The sequence below is a fragment of the Macrobrachium rosenbergii genome, chromosome 42, assembly GCF_040412425.1.
Source record: "Macrobrachium rosenbergii isolate ZJJX-2024 chromosome 42, ASM4041242v1, whole genome shotgun sequence".
Lineage (NCBI taxonomy): Eukaryota > Metazoa > Arthropoda > Malacostraca > Decapoda > Palaemonidae > Macrobrachium > Macrobrachium rosenbergii.
The window spans coordinates 24,745,184-24,767,130 of NC_089782.1; the positions used below are offsets into that span (position 1 = coordinate 24,745,184).

A 21,947-nucleotide genomic window follows, 5' to 3' on the forward strand; every position below is an offset into this window, starting at 1 on the left:
GTAACTTTATGATTGTATAGATACGCTCTCTTTGTTTGTCCTTATAGATTTAAAGATTTATGTGTATGCACGGTTTTTACTTTTTTTAATCTATATGAATTCATTTTTGTCCTAAAGTAAAAATTAGTACATTTTTAATATATATATATATATATATATATATATATATATATATTATAAATAAAATACTGTTAGCCCTACCGCCGCAGGCCTTTTTCCTTTTTTGTTTTCTGGGATTGAGTTGCTGAGAGGCCTTTACATCCGGTTTTACAAGTGACGTCACAGGTAACCGCCTCTTGCAAAGTTTCTCGGATTTTAAGTTTTGTTCTAAATACGGACGGGATTTTCCTTTGGGAAAACTGAATTTCGCAGAATCTCCCAAGTATGACGCGTGTCCCGTACGCATGCGCACACTCGCCCTTCCAACCATTCATTTATTTGCTTGACAATTTGTATGCATAAAATGTGTAAATTCATGAGTTATGGATAATTTGGAAGCGTGGATTTTACTGTATAAAGGAGCCTCACAATATATATATACACATACATATACTGTGTATGTGTATGTATATATATATATATATATATATATATATATATATATATATATATCTATATATATATATATATATATATATATATATTATAATTTGTGATTTTTAGTAACATCCATCTCACCACTATTTAGAAGACACAAAACAACATACTTTCTGTAGAAAATGGGCAGTAAAATAGCTGGAAGTAGTTTCATAAAACCTTTTATTACTATGCGATACTTCAGGTGTTCCTTGCAAGTTAGCTTTTGAATTATGAAAGCTGACAGCATGCACATACTTTCTACCCAGACATGCAGTGCAGGTGTGGTATTGTATCTCATTTATTTCCCCTCTCTCTCTCTCTCTCTCTCTCTCTCTCTCTCTCTCTCTCTGATGAGCTGTAGTATGTTTGGCTGGCTGGCTCACTGGCTGTGTGCCCTCTGGGGGTACACACTTGGCAGGTAGGTGGAAGGATTTGTCCGCGGGGGTTAGTAGGGGGCACAGTTGTATTCTCAGGGGTGTCGGCGATATGCGGCATATACCCACGTGCCAGCTGTATGCCCAAGTCAGTTCTTAGTCGGTGCCAGAGAAAGCATCACCGAGCCCTCGCTCTGTCTGCCCCCCTCTCTCTCTCTCTTCTCTCGCTGAGTGTCTTCATTTCCACCGAGGCACATTCTCCCGTCACTACAGTACGCAAGGAGTGTTGACTTCTTAGTTTCGATTTGGGATTACACTAAAATCGTAACATTTACAAACTCGGAAAATAAGTGCAAGCGACCTGAAGGGAAACTGAACCACTTCCATTAGACTCGGAACGTTAAACTGCTCATAGCGTGAACGGTATCTTGCCTTGTGTAGGCTTGCAAGTGAGGGAAATGTCATAGAGTATACGCTGACGAACTCGGTATTACAAAGTATTTATTTGGAAGGATGTGCATTTATTGCCTTTACAAGATTCTCGTTGCATTTTAATACTTGAAACGTTTTATTCTGATAACACCGAGGTTAATGTTCGGATTTTTTTTGGACTGTCAACGAGGAGTTTATTAATATTTGAGTGGAGGCTATTCACACACGTTATTTTTTAATAGATCAGAATGGTGAACTCTGTGCGTGAGTGTTGTTGTGGGTGCGGGATGGGGGACTGCGATGGTGGGGACGGGGGAGGAGTGTGTCTTACTTCCCCAAACGACAGAGGTAGGAGAGGAGGTCTAAGTGTATCTGGTGTTCAGTTTGCTGTTCACTCCCAAGACAATCGGGCGTCGCCTGTCACCGCAGCTCTTCTGAACAGTCATTCGTGTACGAACAATTCCCACCCGGACATCTACACGAAACTGCAAGACCAGGAGACGAACAGCCTCAGCCTCGATCACTTGCAGCAACGTTGCAGTGGAGGGAAAGCCGTAGGAAAAGGTGCGGCGGTGGGGGAGGAGGAGGAGAAGGACCAGCGAAATGCGAACAGTGATGAGAATGGTGATTGTGAAAGATCTTTAAGTGGTGTTGTGAGTTGCGATGGCGCTGGCAGCAATCGCAGCAGAGGTGGTGATTCACATTCTTCCCCGTCGGTTGTAGTTCGAGGTGGCGGTAATAGTGGCTCGACTCTTCGGAGGCACAGTGCTGAGGAAAACACGAATGGAAGTAGTGCTGGTGTGGGTGTGTTAGGTCGCCACGTGTGGTCCCACCAAAGTATTGTTGGATCCTTGTCTCGTGAAGGATTGTTTCCCACGCCCAACGAACACCACCCGGCCCTCGTCAGGCCCCTAGTCGCCCTCGGAGACCTCTCTGCTACCCATCCGGAGCTTCCGACTCGACTTCATCATTTGGTGGCTCTGCTGACAGCGAACCCCAGTGCCTGTTGCCGCAATAGCCGTCATCAGCAGAACCATCCAGGTGCAGGTGTTCCTGGTAACGGCAGATCGGAGGGGTGGCTTTGAAGTGCTTCGGACGCTGCCTTACTCTCAGCTCTGGCACGACTGCCACTGCCGCAGGCAGGTGTACCGGTCACTTTGCGGCAGCCCTTCCCTCAACCTACTGCTGCGAGTGGGACGTCCAGTTCTACTGCAGGTGGTGCTTCTGGTCCTGCGTCTTCCGTAGCCTCCACCCCAGATAGTGTGATCACTCCTAGGTGGCCTTCGGTATCGTCTTTAGCCACAAACGCCGAGTACGACCCGACCCCCGCCAATTCCTTCCCTTCGAGGGCTTCATCTTTCACCTCCTTTGTGTCTTCGTTGCCTGACGACGAAGCTTCGCAGGAACCCGCTACTGACGAAGAGGATCAGGTAGTACCTGAGGAGAGTAGCACCATGGCGGCCGCTGACCTGGTAGCCCCACATCCTCAGTACGAACACCACGCCTACCACATATATTATGGTGAGTTGAGGGAGAATAAAAACGCTTTTTCATTTTTCACGAGTATTTCATTCTTCATTCATTTAATTCATTTCTAAAGACGTTGTGGGATGTGGAATGTGGGTATTATCGAAAACCCGTTGGAGTCAGACTTGAGCAGGCAGACAGAATAGTCGACGACGGTTATTTCGTGGGATTAGCACCAGCAGCCAGGTAAAGGTGGGGAGGGGATTGGGTTAGGGAGGGGTGGTAGGATTTTGTAGGATGGCTGAGAAGGAGATAGGGCTCTCGGGGGATGTGCGGTGGGGTCCTAGGGATTGTCAGGGTGAGGGTTGGAGGAGAGGGGGGGGGTAGGGCGAGACCTCAGCTGAAGGTCAGTCTTTGTTACCACGCTTCTTCCCTGCCATGCTATATGCTCCCTAAACACCTGCTTCTCCGCATTACTCGGTGAACTTTAATTATTTCGTACCTGGGGCAATAATGATGTAAGGGAACATCGGAAGCTGTAGAGATCCCCATTGCTTTCTCTCTGGAACCCATTTCATTCGGCCCTCGTTGTTTTCCGAGAACACTTACCTACCCGAAGGTATGGCATAAAAGCAAACTTGCCACCAACACGTCATTGCCAAGTTGCCTGCCTTTTCGGAGAAGGCCTTAACAACTTCGCTTCATAAGGTAGTGCGCTAGCCACGAAAAAGGTTTATTTTTCATTAAATGAAACTTTCAGTATTAGTTCTCTTTCATGAACACATAATTCACGCCCCGAATGCGTTTATAATGTTGAATATTAATAGAAAAGGAACTTATTTTAAGATAGCACGAAGTTTGCGCCTCTCTTTTTATGAATTCTGAAGGCTGTAAGCTAGCCAAATGTCCCCGAAGGTTTAAAGTCAGCCATCCTACCGCCACGTGTTCCCAGTGTGCAAGAATGTTTCCATTCTTCTCTCTTTTAGTTATCGTACTTGGACTCTGTTTTGTTCGTATTTCTCACGTGTTATTGATATTGTATTGCTCTTTTGTAGGTTCGTGCACCTATTCAGAGGTCGTTATTGAAGTTGTGAAATGGTGGCAAGGAACTTAGTTTCTTCATATTTTCTTGTACCACCACACACACACATACACGTGACTTTTAAATTCACATATACTTTGCAAATAACTTATACCAAAAGGGGAAGATACAGTTAAGGATTATACTTATAGAAATATATCATAATTTGAGATTAATCCTTTGATAGTGCGTATGAACCTAGCATCTTTTCTGACAAAACCAGGTGCTGCTGGTGTCACGGTAGTGGATTTAGGCGTGACCACAAAATCCACCCACACCACCGTCTGCCCGACGCCCACAACCGCTCCATTGCCCACACTTCCCCTTTGTGTGTATAGCTCCTTTTGACTACTTAAAACGGCCTCAACACTTTTCCCACCAATTGTTGTTCGCCAACCGTCATCCTATACAAGTGTGCAGTCGAACTTCCCATTCCCTGGCCTTTCCCGCCAAGAAAATAGAAGCATATTTGTGTTTTAGGGACGGAAATGTCTCGGTAGAGCAATTTTGCTTCCTACTTTGCCTTCAGTGGTTTAGTAGATTCTGCTGAATGTTCGTAGTTGAACTATACTTGAAGCATTGACCGTCGAAACATTCTCTTGACACATTTTAGCGTTTTACTGTCAAAACTTGCACTTGCCGAGGCAGAGCAGGAAGCAGAAGGCATTCTGTCACCTCGTCACCAATTCTAGCTTTCTAAGATTCTTAAGCCAAAAAGGGGGAAGGATATCGAGTACATATCCCACAGAGAGTAATTGGACGGAAATTTTAGAAAAGACAAAGGAGATGGATGCAAATCGTTCAGTTAAAAGTCTGCACATCTGACAGTTTTTTATATAGGGCAACTTAATGGACGCCAAGATAACCGGGAAATGCTGAAAGTATATTGATTAGACGTCAGTTTTAAACCCCCTCATATAACAAGTAGGTCAACAACTCACGCTATCTTGTGACTATCCATGTTTACACAAGATAAATCTGCGAACGTAGCTTTTTATTTCCTTATTGCTGATAAAGCACTGGAAATATGAGGGGTTTATCTCACGCGGATTTTGGGTGGTAGCATAAGGCTTTTATGGCATCACGTGGCACGTTAGGGGTCTCCATCTTTATTTTTCTAGTGTTGTCCTTTCGTGTCTTATCATGCAGTAGGACAAAGCGAACAAATCTTGATTTTTTGGGGGGGGGGGCGGCGTAATCAGTGTGGGTGATAAATGCATATCTGTAGTACATAATGGGGATAAGTTTATAGCTCGAATATAACATACACGAGATCATCTTCAGTTAACAAGAAAATGAATGTGGATTCATTTTGTTTTGTCGAAACTTCGATCCGTTTGTGTGTTCATTCATGAATTAATTGTTGTATAACGTCTAATACAGGTTTGGTTTTCTTTCTTTGTAAACCTGAATTAGGGGTGAACGACCTTTTGCTAAAGGAAGAGGGGGGGGGATATTTAGGTGTGGTTCTCCACGGAGGGGTAAGGGTGTGTTACATTGTGTTAGATGAACATAAATGGTCAAAGTATCTCCGGAAGAGGTTACCACTTCCTTTCGATCCCCCGCTCCCCCCCTTCCACACAGTCCCCTTCCTTCCTATTTGTTTCAAGTCGAGAGTCCTCATGTCATGGGGAAATGTTCAACCTGAATACACACACACACACACTGAATGATTATAATTTATATATATATATATATATATATATATATATACATACACACACACACACATATATACATATATATATATGTGTGTGTGTGTGTGTTTGTTCTCTTACTCTGTGTGTGATAAAATATCCCAAAATAGAACGAAAGGTAAACGTAAATCCATGATAAAACATTTCCAGTACGTGTGCTTTATTATGAGTACCTTACTACTGCTTTAGAGTATAGAGCAGATGTATTATTTCCTGCAGAAGACTTTCATTAGTCGACAGTTACAAATCGTTATGCCTTACGCCACCAACCGGTAATCCGGTCAGTGTGTGCACTCGAGCATGTGCTCTTCTACAGGATGTCCGTTGTTGGCAGTGAACATAGAACACCTCTTAAAGCTTTTGTTTAAAGTGTTAATAGTTGTGAAAGAAATAGTCTCATTTAAGAAATACGGAATACAATGTGTGTTATGTCTGGAAATATATTGCAAACCAAATTCACAGTATCATAAATCAACTTTGTAATTCATTCCTCGGCATGGACATGGACCCAGATTATATTTTGAAATGTTTTGGCAATCAAAAATTGCCTTCTTCTGTAAGATAATTAATATACTACACACACTGTATATATGCGAAGTTTGTAATACTTCCTGGTGGAAGGGCAAGACCTGATGCGATACAGATCACTCTTAATTTCTACGGCCATTCTTGGGTTTTATTTGGAGTTCATCAGTGTTTGAGCTGGTGCAAATAATGTGTTTTTGTTTGTTTGTGTGTGAAAGAAGGACGAGTAACATTGGGCGTGGTTAGTTGTTGTTTGTAGCTGCCAATGGTGGGGTTCAGTCAGTTTTTATAGGTAAAATGCAAATGAATTTTTAGTGGTTTGGGATCCACAGTTTTCCTGGCTCTGTATCTAAATTCTTGAAAGAGCTCTTTGGAAGAGCAAGTAACTTCGTATTATGATTTACTTTCTTCATTCACTGACGTACCATATTCATACTAGACTAGATTATTATTAGTCGTGAAATATTTACCTTTTTCCCCGACTTTGTATTTATTGCCGCATTAAGCCTTAACTTTTTCTATTCCGTGATTTTTGCAAGGTGATTTGCTGCAATCGTGAGAGCTTTCTTTCTGTCAAACTCTGCTTCTCGAGATAATTTGTTCATTTGATTTATGGAAATGGTCAAGCTGCCATGAAGGTGATTTGAGTAGGATTAGGATGTTTTGTTTGTTTACGCAGATAGGATTACGACGCTCAAGCTGCGCATTGGCTATGTGGGTGTATTTGCATATTCTTTTTTTTTTTTTTTTTTCTTCCGTCTCTGCTTTCGTTTCTCTCTTCTTTTGCGCGGTTACCATGAATATTGCATTGTGCATGTTTGAGTAGGTGGTATCTTTGGTGCTGCTTTAAAATCACTGGATAGTACTGTGATTTTTTTTTCCTGCATGATTTTACACATAGGCCATCAAATATAATCTGAACGATGGTCTGTACAAGAAGTCCATGTGATTCATTATCATGTTCTTTCTCAAATAGAGTTATGGGACGTTCATTGTGCTCGAAGGTTATTGTAGTTGATGACACCCTGGGTTTTTTTTTCTCTCTTTTTTTAAGATATTTGGTCGTCGTCCTTGTGACGAAACCTCAAGCTTCGTTTTCAGCCTCAGTCGACATACGGTTCTGGTTCTGAGAGAGAGATTGTGTTGCGTGAACGCCTGCTTATGAAATGTGCGCACATTCGTTTTATGCATTTTATGGAAGGTACGCACGAGGAAAGACCAACAAAAAATTCTCACGAAATTGCTCATATTGCTGACGGAGGGATCAGTTCCAGTTGATAGAATTGATGGCCCTATCCCCGAAGGGTTTCACCTTGCGACTAACGTAACCCGTCCCCAAGGTCCTTTTATCCTTAGTTATGATTGGGTGACATGATACCCTCAGTAGTGATTCAGGGCCTTATGCCATGACGTCAGAAGTGTCCGTCATAAGCATTGGTTGCGAAACATCAGATTTTGTGCATTGGCTGAGTGGCATTTGGAGAAAGTTGTGCTCATCTGTGCGGAGTTGGTGCGGTTATTTCTCATTATGTCTCATGAGGGAATCATTCGCTGCCGAGTGTTAAAACAAGAAATCTCTGTTCATATAATACTTCATTACATGTCTCTCAAGTTTTCATCTGTAAATACAGGAATATTAAAAAAATAAGTTTATATTTTATAGTCAACATTCAGTTTCAAAAGACCAGTAATTACACTACAGTAAGTGTAGCGTTCTGCTTATTGGTATTGTCCGCGAATGTGTGCAATTTGCTGTCGCGGTAAGGTTGCGGACGAGTTAAGTCCTCGCTTTCACTGTTGCATTTGAAGGATTGGTGCAAGAGTGAATGGGAAGAGAAGACGCTTTATTTAGGGCGGACATTAGTTATTGTTATATTTATATCACACTGAACGTTTGAGTCGTATCGTCGTGTTTGTAATCGTTGTAAATTTATTTACAATCTGCTTACAGTAAACGTTTCATTCGTATTTAAAGGATGTGTTATATATCGCGAAAGAGTAGACTTTATAGAATATCTATAAATGTACCTACGAGTACAGAATAACCCAAATGAGAAACATGATCAATGGTGTAAGTTTTTACCTTTTTTGGGATTGTCAGACCCTCCTTCCCCTTCATGATGTTGGCTCCCTCCACTGTACTCCACTCGTATCCCTGAAGGGTAGGGGAAGTGGTTGGTAGAGGAGGGGGCGGGGCCATTTGACCGTAACCTTGAACATCATCATCCCTCACTTCAGTTGCCTCTCACAAACGTCTCTTGGTCGCCATTGTTTTTGTTGCTTCTCGTTCTGCTAGATTTGTTGTTGGGAAATGAATGTTGTGATGTCTTCATTGTTGAGTTCGTCATTCAAGGTTCAGTCAGCTGATTAATGATAATCTTTTTTTGTAGGTTTTCGTGTTGGGGGAGGGGGGGTTGGACTAATTTCAACATAATGGTAAACGTGTGCAGTTTCCGTGTAATGGCTATTCATTTAATATTTGTTGAAGTTTATCCGGTTAATAGAGACCCAGTAAACTTTAAATTTTTCTTTTTTCATTTCCGTCCTAATTTTTAGAAGAGGTGATGGTAAGCATTGCTTGTCATATGAATGGTCAAACCTCTAGCACCGTGTATTGGCAAGTGTGGAGGGGAGAGCAGATTCTTGGGTGGAAGCAGCAAAGCTTTTGTATTGTGTTGCGAGTGCTTATGTGTGCGAGGAAGTTGCAAGTTTTGCGTGAGTCCTTGACTCTCTGTCATGGACTCGGCCCTCCCCCAATCTGCTTCCCCTTTAGTCAATGCTACCCTCCTTATTTTACCTGGTTATCTCAGTTACCTTGCAGACCCCATTCCCGGAGTAGAGTTTGTTTTTTCCCTGTCACATTTGTTACATTCATAAAAATTATATTCACGATTATCGTTTTTTAGATTTTAAAAATGTCGAACTCATGTTCCAGTTGAGACATTGTAGCAGGATCCATCGTATGCTTAGAACAGTTGTGTAAATAGTTAATGTACAGTATATGTATATATAACGAAAAGAAAATAGAACCAGATTTCACCTAAGGGGTCTTCTGTTTGTTATCGTCATTAATAATGAATTTGTTTTCTGAAAGATTTTTGCAGATAGGTGTCATATTCTTTAACCTTTTTAGTGTATTTGTCGTTGAAGTTCATATCGAGCTTGATTACTGTGAATTAAGTACAAGGTTTTATGTCTTTTTACATCGTCTTAATTCTTTTCATTCCTGTGGATTCGACAGTGTATATAACAAAATAATTTTGTGACTTGTTTAAAGGGAATTGCTATCAGATGTTAGTGTTTCGTAGTCATACAAATGCACAAGGAACTTTTTGCAATGAAAGTGATTGTATATTTTTAAAGTAAAAACTTTATGTCTTGCTGTAATATTGATGGCTTTACAAACCTTCGCGTTTGATTATGTAGTTTCCAGTGCTTTCGAATTAGTATTTTAGACTGGGGGCTTAACTTGAATCGAAAAACATTGGCTGCTTTGTTCGCCAGCATTGAAGTTGTGTCGTTGTTCAGCATCTATGGCTCGGTCTTTCACTTCGTGTGTTAGGTATTTATATCTGTAGTGTGTTTGCACGTGTATGTATTTACACTAGTACAGGTGTAAAATAAAACTGCAGCCAGCTGCGCGTGATTTCCACTCTCGTCATAACTCTTCGTGCGCATGTTGCATCACCCTAGTACTACTTATTTCCTTGTGTTCGTTTGCGAGGTTTCGTAATGAATTCCCAGGACTCTCGAATCTTGCATGAAGATGAAGATGTGAAGGTGCATCATGGTCAGTCTTCGCGTCTTGCGCTGGTTTTTATGCGAGATATAGCTTGTTGTTAATGTGATTATTTTGCCTTTCATGTTTTGACATTCGGCGAGAGAGAGAGAGAGAGAGAGAATAGAGCTGTGTTAAATTGCTGAGGGTGCTTCCTCAGAATGCGACTTTCACATATAAAAAAGGAAAGGGAAACGAAAAGGATGGTGAAACACAGAACAAATTTAAATGCAAAATTCATGATCGCAAACAAGCCGTAGCAAATATGTCCATTATGGTGATGGAACGACATTTTTAAGAGTAGCAGTCACAGCTGCTATGTTACAATTTTCAAAGTGAAATAGAGTCAGTCGTTACTCCAATTAGCGTTGTTATGCAGTAAAATTTTGCATCAGTTATAGTTTATATATATATATATATATATATATATATATATATATATATATATTATATATATATATATATATATATATTGATATTTATAATGATTTGTATAGGTTAAAGTAAATATGTATATTAACTAGTTTTTCATATTTTCGTTTGAGTTAGGTGAGGCTTTATAACTGGGCGTTTGTGCCCCCTCAAAGTACAACCAGATGTTTCCCAGCCACTTTTCAATGTATCGTGCTGAGTGAATGCTGGGATTATTAATTTTGACGGAAGGCAGGTGTTTTAGACGAATAATTCAACAAGTGTGGTGCCAGGTGTAATTTACATTTCACTCCCTCGGTCTCGTCCAAAGTTTTTTCATGGGAGCCTGTTTATTATGACGTGGGCGTATGTGTGATTCAACTCCATTGTAATTGATTTATTTTTGTAAGTTAAAATTAATGAATTCACAAAATTTTGAGTTATGGAAGAATTCTAGCCATGTACTACATAGAAGATAGCTATAAGTATCTGGAAGTGTAGCTCTCACGTGTGTAGTACGTCTTCTAAACGATTGCGTACTTGTGTTTTTGTCGCTTAAGAGAAGTTGAATCATTTGTATTATCTAGGTATTCATTGTATGTTCCAGTCGAATTTTTAGTCCGTGTTTCAGTATCCAGCTGTGTATGTTCTGGGATGTTTTTTTCCTTGCCTCGCTATATGGAAATAGATGTTTTTTTCCTTGCCTCGCTATATGGAAATAAGTTATAACAAGTAAATTATAATTCGTATTTTATTTCGAGGCCTTGACTTCGGTGCATTTGTTGCCTTCTCTCTATTCTATTTCCAATCCTTGCGCAAGACTTGACACAAAGAAACCGGTGATTATGCGTAATGATTTCACCGAAATCCACACCTTCATTCATAGTGAAGGTGAACTAGAGTACGGTAGTGAACTTTGCTCAAATGTGTGGATGCACCCATCTTGTTCTTCGTTGGGGGGGGGGTTTGTGAGATGCCGGCCACGAAAATTCAATTATGATTTTATCGTAGCACATGACGGTATATTTTGGTTTGCCGGATATGTAAACCCTTTCAACCTGGTAAAGTTTAACCTGCCGTCTTATTTTGAATTTTGTCCACACTACTCGTATATTAACGTTGCCCATACTTGAGGACGGTTCTATTAACGTTACCCATACTTGAAGGACGGTTCTCTAATTCTTGTGTAAATTTCATTACTGTTTATTAATTAGTGTTTTTACAATAGCAGTGTTACCCTGAGACAAGAAGTCTGAATTTATATCAAGTGGATTTCACCATCCTTTTTCTTTGTTGCAGGTGGTATGAAGTCGGTGGGTCGGGGCGAGGGTGGATCCCTACAGCCCCGCCTGACCCGGGAATTGGCAATGTCCCCGGATTACACCCGCCCCAAACGGTTAGACCTCCTCCTCGACATGCCGCCCGTCCCGCGAGAGGCCTCACTCAAGCACGCATGGAATGCAGAAGACAGATCACTCAATATTTTTGTCAAGGTGAGGAAGACGACGATGGATCCGGCACTGCAACAGGGCTATCCATTTAACGCAATCTCTGGAAGCATTATTTTATCAGTTTGTTTAATTATTTAAGTTTCAGCATAGTCAACTTTTGTCTTATTATTTTAAGTGCAACAATTTGGTATGGGTACTTCATGCTATTAAAGCTAAGTGGGATATCAGTGTACAATCGACTAAAGAGTATTAGTATTGTGTTGGCAAGACCGAACTTGGGAATGATAAATTTTACATAAGGAGGGGAAGTTGCCTAGGATTTCAGGTTTGATCCGGTCTGTCTACTATGCTTCTTCTTCTTCCTGTATTTCAGCTGTTAATTTTTTTTTTCTAAAAACGTATTTCTCTCAAATAGTTAGATTAGCAACCAAAGCGCTAGAGTGGAAACTAAATGAAGTAATTTATTGTCTTGTGAATACTCTGGATTGTATTTCATAGATGTGTCCTTAAAATCCACTTACTGAGGAAGAATCAACAAAACTCAATACAAAGTTAGCTCTGGTATTTAGGATTTTAATGCCATTTGCACAGCCCAAGTTGAGCATCTCGATTAACGACTGTTGATACTGGCTGGGGGATCCTCACTGGTGCCAATTTTCTTTCACTCTGCTGTAAACATCTGAAATATGTGTATTATCATCTTGGCTCTCATAAGTAGTTGAGAATTGGGGTTTCTGTGAAGTGTTTGTGTATACAGTATATTGAATTTATGGATATTGATGCAGGGTTTTAATTGCCAAAGAAGAAAGGGATAAATATATTAGCATTATGAAGGCCTGCATTAGGAAGAAAGTAATGATATCTCAGTTCTCATGAATTTGCCTAATATTTTGCTTAAAAATGATTTGGCTAATTACTTAGGCACTGTATCAGTATTTAGTCAGATACTTGAAAGTGATTTTCTTTCTGTTTCCACCTGGGAGGCCACAATTTCCAAAGTGAAGTTGTGGCTCATTAATTGAACTCTGAAATATAATTTTGATTACTCTTTTGTCCTATTCTTTGAGACAATCAGTAATTTGCACTGGCATATTCTATTATGAATACATAATTCGTGTAATCAATTTTTCTATTGTTACTAAAGGAAATTTTATTATATTGATGGCATTCACCCAAATAATTTTATGAGAATATATGATATAGCCAGCTATTTCATGAAGTTAAGTTTGGAAGTTTCCATTCAGTTTAAAAACGTATGTCTTATTATTTAACTAAAATTTGATTCTTATATGGTCAGTAGTATGCTGCATTTAACAATTTTATAATATTCTTATCATTGTCGTCAAATGTATTGTTTGCAAATATACATTGTTGTACAATATTGCAGGAGGATGACAAAATGACGTTCCATCGACACCCTGTTGCCCAGAGCACAGATTGTATAAGAGGAAAAGTTGGTTATACAAGAGGTCTACACTTATGGGAAATACACTGGTCTACTCGGCAACGAGGTACACATGCTGTTGTAGGAGTTGCTACTGATGAAGCACCTTTACATTCTCAAGGATACCAGGTAAGTGTTATGTATATCTCCACATAGTTATTTGAGCAATGTTTTCCTTGCCTTCCCCCAGTAGGCACAACACATTTAAGGAAAGCGTGCAGTAATATGTCATGTTGGACCAACAATACTTTGTAAATGGTTTTCATTTGGCTTTGGGGGCATGCATATTTGTGATTTTCTTTTTCTTCAGGAAAAACTTACTCTTGCCTCTTATGTTTTTCCTTTAGGGAAAAGGAGTGTATGTTTGCTGTTTCTAGAATATATTTTAAAAATTGTGGTTTATTATTTTATTTGGATACTTTTTAGAACAAAACCTGTTCATTGAATAATGCCGCTCAAAATATTGTTACTGAAGTAATATCGAGTTGGAGAGTAAAAACAGCCAAAAACATATTTTCATGAAGATAGATTTCAGAAGGGGAGAAAAGTAAATTAGAGCAGTATCAAAATTGGTATATATTTGAGAGGGTCAACTAAATCAAATCTTTTTCTTCAAAAATTAGATGTATTTTTATGCCTTCAAAGCTATTTTTCTAAGAATAAGTGGCATTTCATTATAAAGACAAGTTTCAATGAATATAAATGGAGCTATATTAAATTCCAGGAAATGTTAGCTAATAATATGGTCATTGAGATATATTTTTCAGTATACTGTATAGTGAGAACTTTTGATTTAATATATTTTTCTCTTCCAGAGTTTGGTAGGCAGCAATGATCAGTCATGGGGCTGGGACCTAGGCCGTAATAAGTTGTATCACAATGCCAAGCAAGGCAACTCGGGCATTACTTATCCTTCATTATTAAACAACGATGAGACATTTGTTGTTCCAGATAAATTTTATGGTAAGTAGACAGTTTTTACCCTTAATGTGATTGTTTTTAGCAAAGCTGGTAAGTTGACAATTTTTATCCTTAATGTGATTGCTTTTAGCAAAACACTTTGTCCTATTATGTGAATTTTTGCACTTTTCTCCACTTTGTTATATAACCCAACTTAAAATAACACCCTATATCTTATTTTCAGTTGTCTTAGATATGGACGAGGGAACGTTGGCATTTGTTGTAGAGGGTCAGTATTTGGGAGTAGCGTTTCGTGGTCTGAAAGGCAAGAAGCTTTTTCCTATAGTTTCAGCTGTATGGGGCCACTGTGAAATAACCATCAGATACATAGGTGGACTAGATCGTAAGTATTGCAATATAGTTTTTACATTTTTCAGAATGGATTGTGCTTAATGTCATGGGAATAAAAAAAAAAAATGGGAATTTCTATGCACTTTTCCTTGATGCTTCAGAATACTGTATTTACTTCTCAGTTTTTAATATACTTTTTTGTTATCCACAGCGGAACCTCTACCTTTGATGGATTTATGTCGGCGAGTGATACGACAGGCTGTTGGTAAACAAAGGTTGACTCGTTTAGGGGAGCTAAATTTACCTCAGTCTGTCACTCAGTACCTGCTGTACCATGATCGTAGGTGATAGTCGGAGGAGACTGCTGGCCAGCTCTCGTAGCCCCCTCCATCACTAGCCACCAGGCCCCCACTCCAGCACCTCCCAGGGTATAAGGTCAGGGACCCACTCTTATAGCAAGTAGAGTGATGGCAGCCTCCTGGGAAATTGCGTCTCTGCAACATCATCAACATCAGTTCTTTGATAATCAAAGCATCCTGTTTAAAAGTAGGATGTTTTAACTGTGCCATGAGAGGCATGTTTAGTTTGTTAGCATATTTTTATGCTACATTTTTTTCTTAATGTAGGCAATTTTAGACGAATTGAAACCACTCGTTAGGTACAACATACTGCAGGTAGACGCAAATCATATATGCGACTTTAGATGTACGTTTGTGTCTGTGTGTGTTAGTGGCAATGTGATAGACCAGGTCAGATTGGTATGCTGCCCCCACAGCCACCCCACCCTACTCAGGTACCCGTCCTGCCAGCAAAACTGGCAGAGGAAGGGAGGAGTTTATTTGTTGGTTTTTATGCTTGAACACTGACAAGAAAGGACTTTGGAACTTTTGATGCAGAAACTGAGCAGCAAGTGCAATTTGTGATGAAAGTGAAGTGACTATTTCATTTAAAACTAGAATATGGAATTTTGACATAACTTTTTATTGTGAAGTGTGGTGGGTAGTGTCCATCTGACCAGTGAGCTGACTGGTGAAGTGTTCATTGCAGGCCAACCTTGCATATCTCCTCACCGCCTTTCGCATTTGTTCTGGAGACATTTAGTGTAAGGCCAAGTGAGAATTCGACAGGACCTTGTACTGTAACCGAGCTCGGTGGTTTGTGGGTGCAGGGGAGGTTCTTGTATTGCCCCTAGTCCTTACTCTAAATCTCTGGCACTGTCATGGATGCTTCACTATTTTTATGTCTTTTTTACATGATTATTTAATGTAAAAAAAAAAATGAGTCCATTATCAATATGAAATGGTCATGTAGGGGCTCTGTAGTTCCATCGTGACCCAGTCTTAGTTGCTGATTGTCAATCACCCTGAGTTCCCTCATATAATGTATGCTTAAGTATTTTTTTAAGTGCCATTTGCAGTAAGACCTCTGTCAAGAGCTCAACCAAGCAGAATGACATGGCATGAAGATCTACAGTGTGTAATACTGCAACATCTCACTAGTAAGCATCAATCTTTGTACAAAAATATTAAATATTAATACAGTTTTCAGTTTCATTGTCCTAGATGTCATAGAAAAGAATTTTACAGTATGGTTTATATAAGGTTCTTAGTACTTTCTCATGAGATGTCATCAAATGCTTCATGGATCTACAATGTAAAGAAATTTTTTAAAATATATTCTTAGGATATATCTCTTTAGAAACACTGTTTATAAGAAAACATAACTTTGGGTCAAAGAAACATTGATGTTCTCATATAAACAAACGGTTTATCATACAGTATCCTATGGCATTGTTATGTAGAGGTAAAAGTTGTATTTTTATTGTTGTATAGCACTTTAACAACTTGGATGCAATTTCTAATTAAAATAACTGCTGTGCAGGAATTTAGTTTATAGTGGTGAAAAACGGATTAAGAGGAAAGTAAAATATTGTCAACATGGGCACACATTCATATGGATCAAGCCAAAAAGGCTAGAAAACACGCTAAACAATCTTCCCAATATAGAACACCAAGAAAAATGAGCAATGAGGGCAGTAATATATACAGTATACAAATGAAAATATGTACATACCAAGGGATAATGTTTATATTGTGCTTTACACAGCACAATGGTCAATGAAAGGTTACCTTCAGCCCAAGGTGACATTTGTTCACTTGGGTCTTCCCACCTGGCTCTCCAGTGAGGTGAAGTTTTACCCAGCAATAATTATCATCCCTCAACTAAGAACAAACCCTATGAACCTAAAAATGTGAAACACCATATCATATAATATTTCAAGACCAACAATGACTGATGAACCTATAAGGTGTTGTAACCCAGGTGACTTCCTTTGGCAACCTGTGATGTCTTGACGGCAGTAAAATTACAAAAAAATGTTCTTATTATAAAGGCAAGACAATTAATACTGTAAATGCACACATCTCCAAGGGCAGCAATTTTGTACATTCAGTCAAGTAATGTAGTTAATATATTTGTTTTTTATAAAACATCATTTTAGACAACATTTGTGCCACTTCAAAGTATGTGCAATTTTATGCTGCACGACATCAGTGTGCAACCAATTAAAGCTACTAATGCAAACTCGGCTGGCAAGATAAAACATACGTGAATATGTCCCCAAGTGACAGTATGCTTCTTTTAGTGTGGTAATCATAATTTTACTTTGTAAACAAAAAGCCATGTACTTTGTAAATGTTGATGTCTCGCTGCCAAACTGAAAATACTGAAAACACATGGTGGCTGAAGCCAACATGTAAGTAATTGCTATTATATTAACAAGTTACCAGAGGATATCAAAGATCAAGAAAAACATTGTGGGGAAAATGGAGGGAGACCGTGGTAATTAGTATATGTGGTTTGAGTTCATTAGCAACTCCCCACTGATTTGGTAATGAGGGGTAAATCAATTACAAATAAGCGTCACATGAAAGAACCAAATATAGACATTTTTTAATAATAATAAAAAGGGCTTCAAATTTTTTGAAATGCTACATATGTTTATTTGACAACAGTATGTTCATTGAACGTTTCCTTTTAAGGTGGTAACCAGTTACACCATGACAAAAACATTTACTATCCATTTCAGGGAACACAAGTCATCGTTTCCCATATTTTTCAAACTACTGTAATTATTTGACCGAAATGGTACTTTGACACTGCACAAGACACCTCCCGCTAATTTTTGGTAATATAATGTGGTGTTAAATGGTATTAGTTAAGGCATTTACTCTTGACTTTTAAAGGCAAAGTTGTATGAGTCAGCAGGACTAAACTAAGCAATCGAATGTCCGCTATCCCCCTTAAACAGGAAAGGGGGGGCAGAGATGGGGAAGACAGGAAAGTGGGTTGAGGGAGGGATGAGGAGGGGAAGGGAGAGAGAGGGATGGAATGGGGATAAAGGATGTTCCACGGCATAATTTGGTGATGCTTAGCAACACCATGTAAGTCAAGAGTAAACACCTTAATTAAAACCATTTGACAGTGCACTACATTACCAAAAATTAGTGGGAAGTGTCTTGTACACTGTGTCAAAGTACTATTAGATCAAATAATTAGTTTGAAAGATATTTGAGAAAAATGATGACTCATGGTCCCTTGACTTACTTAAAGGGCTGGAAATTTTTTCTTTAAAGAGCTCTAAGCATACTTTAGTAATCAAATGAAAACAGGACAACTTGACCCACCTACTTCCCAAATTCTGGGAATTTTAAAAAATATGAAACTAACCTTTAGACAATGCTGTAACCTAGATTTACTGAAAAACTGTACAAAACCTACACCCACTCACACCCAACTAAATATCCACATTAGATCAGCAATTAGCCTATTCATTGAGAAATTAAGTTAATGGAAAAGATTAAATTACTCTACATAAGCAAGCAATATCCACCTTATGACAACGATACTTGGTGCCCAAGGTCATGTATGTTTTTGGTTGTGTACCAAGGTTGTGTATGTTTTTGGTTGTGTAGAGTATGCTTCCAGTTTTTTAAATTTCAGATTAAATAAAAATCTGGAAATTTTACAATGAATTTTAAACACAATAAAAAAATTACCAATGCAAAATTTTTACTTAATTTTTCTCTATAAAGTTCTGATTCTTGTTTTCAATTTTCTGTCTTGTAAGTATAAGGGGAGGTCCAAGTACAATGCTTAAAATTTTTTTGATAGGTGGGTGAGTAGGAAGAGAAAGATTCCCAACTCTGCTTAGCTAAGGAGCGAATGCATGAATGTCTACACTTGTCTAGTCACATGGAAGGAATGATAATCGATAAATCAGACTTTGATCATGTTAAAGTGTACTATTTTGTTATACTTATTACAACTTTTATTATTCTAATTTTGACTGTGCATGTGTACTTTTACTACATGCTTGTTTTTTGTTGTATTGACTGTACTATTCTGCCTTAATTCTAGATTCTATCTCTCTAGGGACTGTACTATTCTGTCCTAATTCTAGATTTTATCTCTATCTTTCTCATTGTACAACTGTGGGTATGATGTCAGGTGTTAAAATGCGCTAACCTAATTTTTAAATTCCTAAATATTTGCATAATATACACAAAAAGAATAATTCAAACTTCCATCATTTTTAGTTTTACCAACAATAAAGCCATCTTGTTTTATATGCTTTTGATATTGCTCACGCACAGATAAATGACAATTTACTTTTTGTTCTCTCCCAACAACATAAAAAAACTACAAGGTGCCCTATGGCTATTCCGCTGAAAAGTGGTGCAAATAGCTTGACTCCATAAATCAAAAGCAAATCTATTTAACGTGGTAGCAAAATTGAACCACTGCAGTTTTACAATGTAAATTGCCAACAGACAGCAGCACCCTGGAATTATAAAGATAAATTTTATCAATTACAAAAAAGATTTGTCAAAAATCACTAATTTTATAACGCTGGTTAGCCTCCAAAGATGGATTTTGAAGATACTGTAATTTACATTTTTTTTCCCTAGGTAAATGAATCCAGGTATCCTCTGATGACTGCTAGTTTCACTGACGCTCAGACTGCCAACCCTACTTTTCCTTCTACAACAGGGACAACTTGGGATTAAAGCAAAAGTACCGAGGTTCCCAAACCTACAAAAAATTCAAAATTACCTTTTTAATACTATAACTGTTCATATGGGAATATAAACCTTAATGTTTATTTGGGAAATTGCACCTTAGGTGGGAGACCTTGGCTTGTGGAACTAACTGATATTTTTCAGAAACCAAGAACGTAAGGTTGTCAATTTCTTGTACATCCTGTAGTCTGTACTTCTAGAGATAGACTGGAGGGACATCTGTACTTCTAGAGATAGACTGGAGGGACATCTGTACTTCTAGAGATAGACTGGAAGGACATCTGTACTTCTAGAGATAGACTGGAGGGACATCTGTACTTCTAGAGATAGACTGGAGGGACATCTGTACTTCTAGAGATAGACTGGAGGGACATCTGTACTTCTAGAGATAGACTGGAGGGACAGTCAAACACCACCAGTAATGCCAGATTCCTAATCATGTAAATGAGCAGAAAGACTGACTCCTGTAACCTCCTATACAGCCTAGCATTGTAGGCATCCTTTGCAGTGTCCCTTCGGCCCCTAGCTTGCAACCCCTTTCATTCCTTTTACTGTACTTCTGTTCATATTCTCTTTCTTCCATCTTACTGCCCACCCTCTCCTAACTATTGTTTTGACTATCAATTCCCCTTCAGCGCTGAATGACCTCATAGATCCCAGCGCTTGGCCTTGGGCCAAAATTCTATATTCCATTCCATTCCATTCCATTGGATGAGAGGCTTTACCCTTCACTGACACACATAGCACCTAAAATGGGCTGAACAGAGCATGCCACACCCAGAAAAAGACTGCATGGTTCCTGCCAGGTACAGAATGATAAAAGAAGTTATAATAAGAGATACTGTCTGTATGGATACATCATTCCAGAAACCCCGACCACATCTAAAAACCCCTCAATGCCCAGAAAGACCAAGCAGCACACTGATCAAGTCACATACAAGCAAACTCTGTTCAACAGTTGAATACTGGTGACAATACCACTAGACCAAGAAGGAAGGAGCCCATAACTCTAAGTACTCTGGAGCAATTCACATGAACAACCCAACCCTGCAGCCAAATAAACATATGAGACTCATAACACCTGATAGTGTTTCTCTAACGTAAAGTTTTGCTGGAAAGACAAGGTTAGTATCTTACAGTAAACAATCGTATAAATGATTTGGTGAACTTCAGAGATTTATACAAGAAACTTATACAGAACCACCTCAGCTTAAAAAGACTTCAACTTATTGAATTTCATTACTTACTGGGTGCATTAGTCAGGAAAATAAAAATCTTACTTCATATATAACAGAAAAATTGAGTAAGTCACAGTGGATCCTGAAACAAATGTGACTGACAACTGATCGTCCAATTCCATGTGTGTGGGTTCTATGTTTCCAGAGTAACTGACCCATCATGTTTGTTTACTGTGCTTCATATCAAAATGAAATCTTTTGTGTCTGTGTTCATGCAAGAATAATGAACACTAATACTTTGTGTCTGTGTTCATGCAAGAATAACGAACGCTAATACTATATAGTGAGCTGGCTGAGCTAGTCTAGCACAGGTGTATTTTTGCTATACTAATTTTTGGTTGTTTCCTGTGTGATAACTTCAATTTTTCTTAAGAATGAATCTGTCATCAAATTATTAACAAGCTCTTCATCAATGATGAACATAATGCTCATCTGTATGAAAATTAATTTTTGTATTTGTAGGTCTTATAAAGGAAACTAATTTTCAAGGCTATGTATCAGTGCAAATTAATTGACTACACATCTATGCAAACAGGCTGTTCCTTTGTTTAAGAAGGAATATTTAACTTGTAGTCAGTACAGTATATCTTAGTCAGAAATGAATAACCCATTCATATAAATAATATAAAGTATACTTCATAATGCCAACACGGTGGCCCATATAAAAATGGGAACAAGCTGGGAAGAAGAAGATACTTCATAATGCCAAAGTTGCTACTGTATACAGTACACAACATTAGCAGTGATGATGTTAATGATACTGTAATAAGCTATAAAACCAAGTTGGGATCGAAACCAAACAGAAGCAGTCATTCCATGACTCAAATGTGGCCGAAAGAAAAGTGAGGTCAACAGCTGGGTGAGGGCAATCCCTCCAGCCCTCACCTGCTTGCCAACAGTATGTTTGCTATCAAGCTTCAATGATCAACCCCGCTGTTGTTGATGGATATTTCAAGTGATTAAAAGAGTTTGTATTCCCACTGAAACAATGAACAATTTTCTTAACATACCAGCATTGTTGTTGTGGTTCCCCAGACTCTGTTATGCCAGGAAGCCTGCACCGCACAAGAAGGACACCACGCTTACTGGATCTGACCATAACTGTGTGGTAGTGTGGATGTTGTGTTGTTGTCTAAGG

At 38.8% G+C, this 21,947-nt stretch overlaps 1 protein-coding gene across 13 annotated transcripts in view; it reads left to right on the forward strand.

Annotated features, from left to right (window-relative positions):
- The window catches only part of gus (gustavus), a 306,026-nt gene extending 289,995 nt beyond the window's left edge, over positions 1-16,031 (forward strand). For all 13 annotated transcript variants that reach the window (XM_067085771.1, XM_067085772.1, XM_067085777.1 and 10 more), the window contains 5 exons: positions 11,644-11,837; positions 13,183-13,368; positions 14,055-14,202; positions 14,384-14,542; positions 14,702-16,031. In XM_067085771.1, the coding sequence (XP_066941872.1) occupies positions 11,644-11,837; positions 13,183-13,368; positions 14,055-14,202; positions 14,384-14,542; positions 14,702-14,838 (824 nt within the window). In that variant the 3' untranslated portion in view covers positions 14,839-16,031. The remainder of the gene's footprint in view (positions 1-11,643; positions 11,838-13,182; positions 13,369-14,054; positions 14,203-14,383; positions 14,543-14,701) is intronic.
- The last annotated feature ends 5,916 nt before the right edge of the window (positions 16,032-21,947 follow it).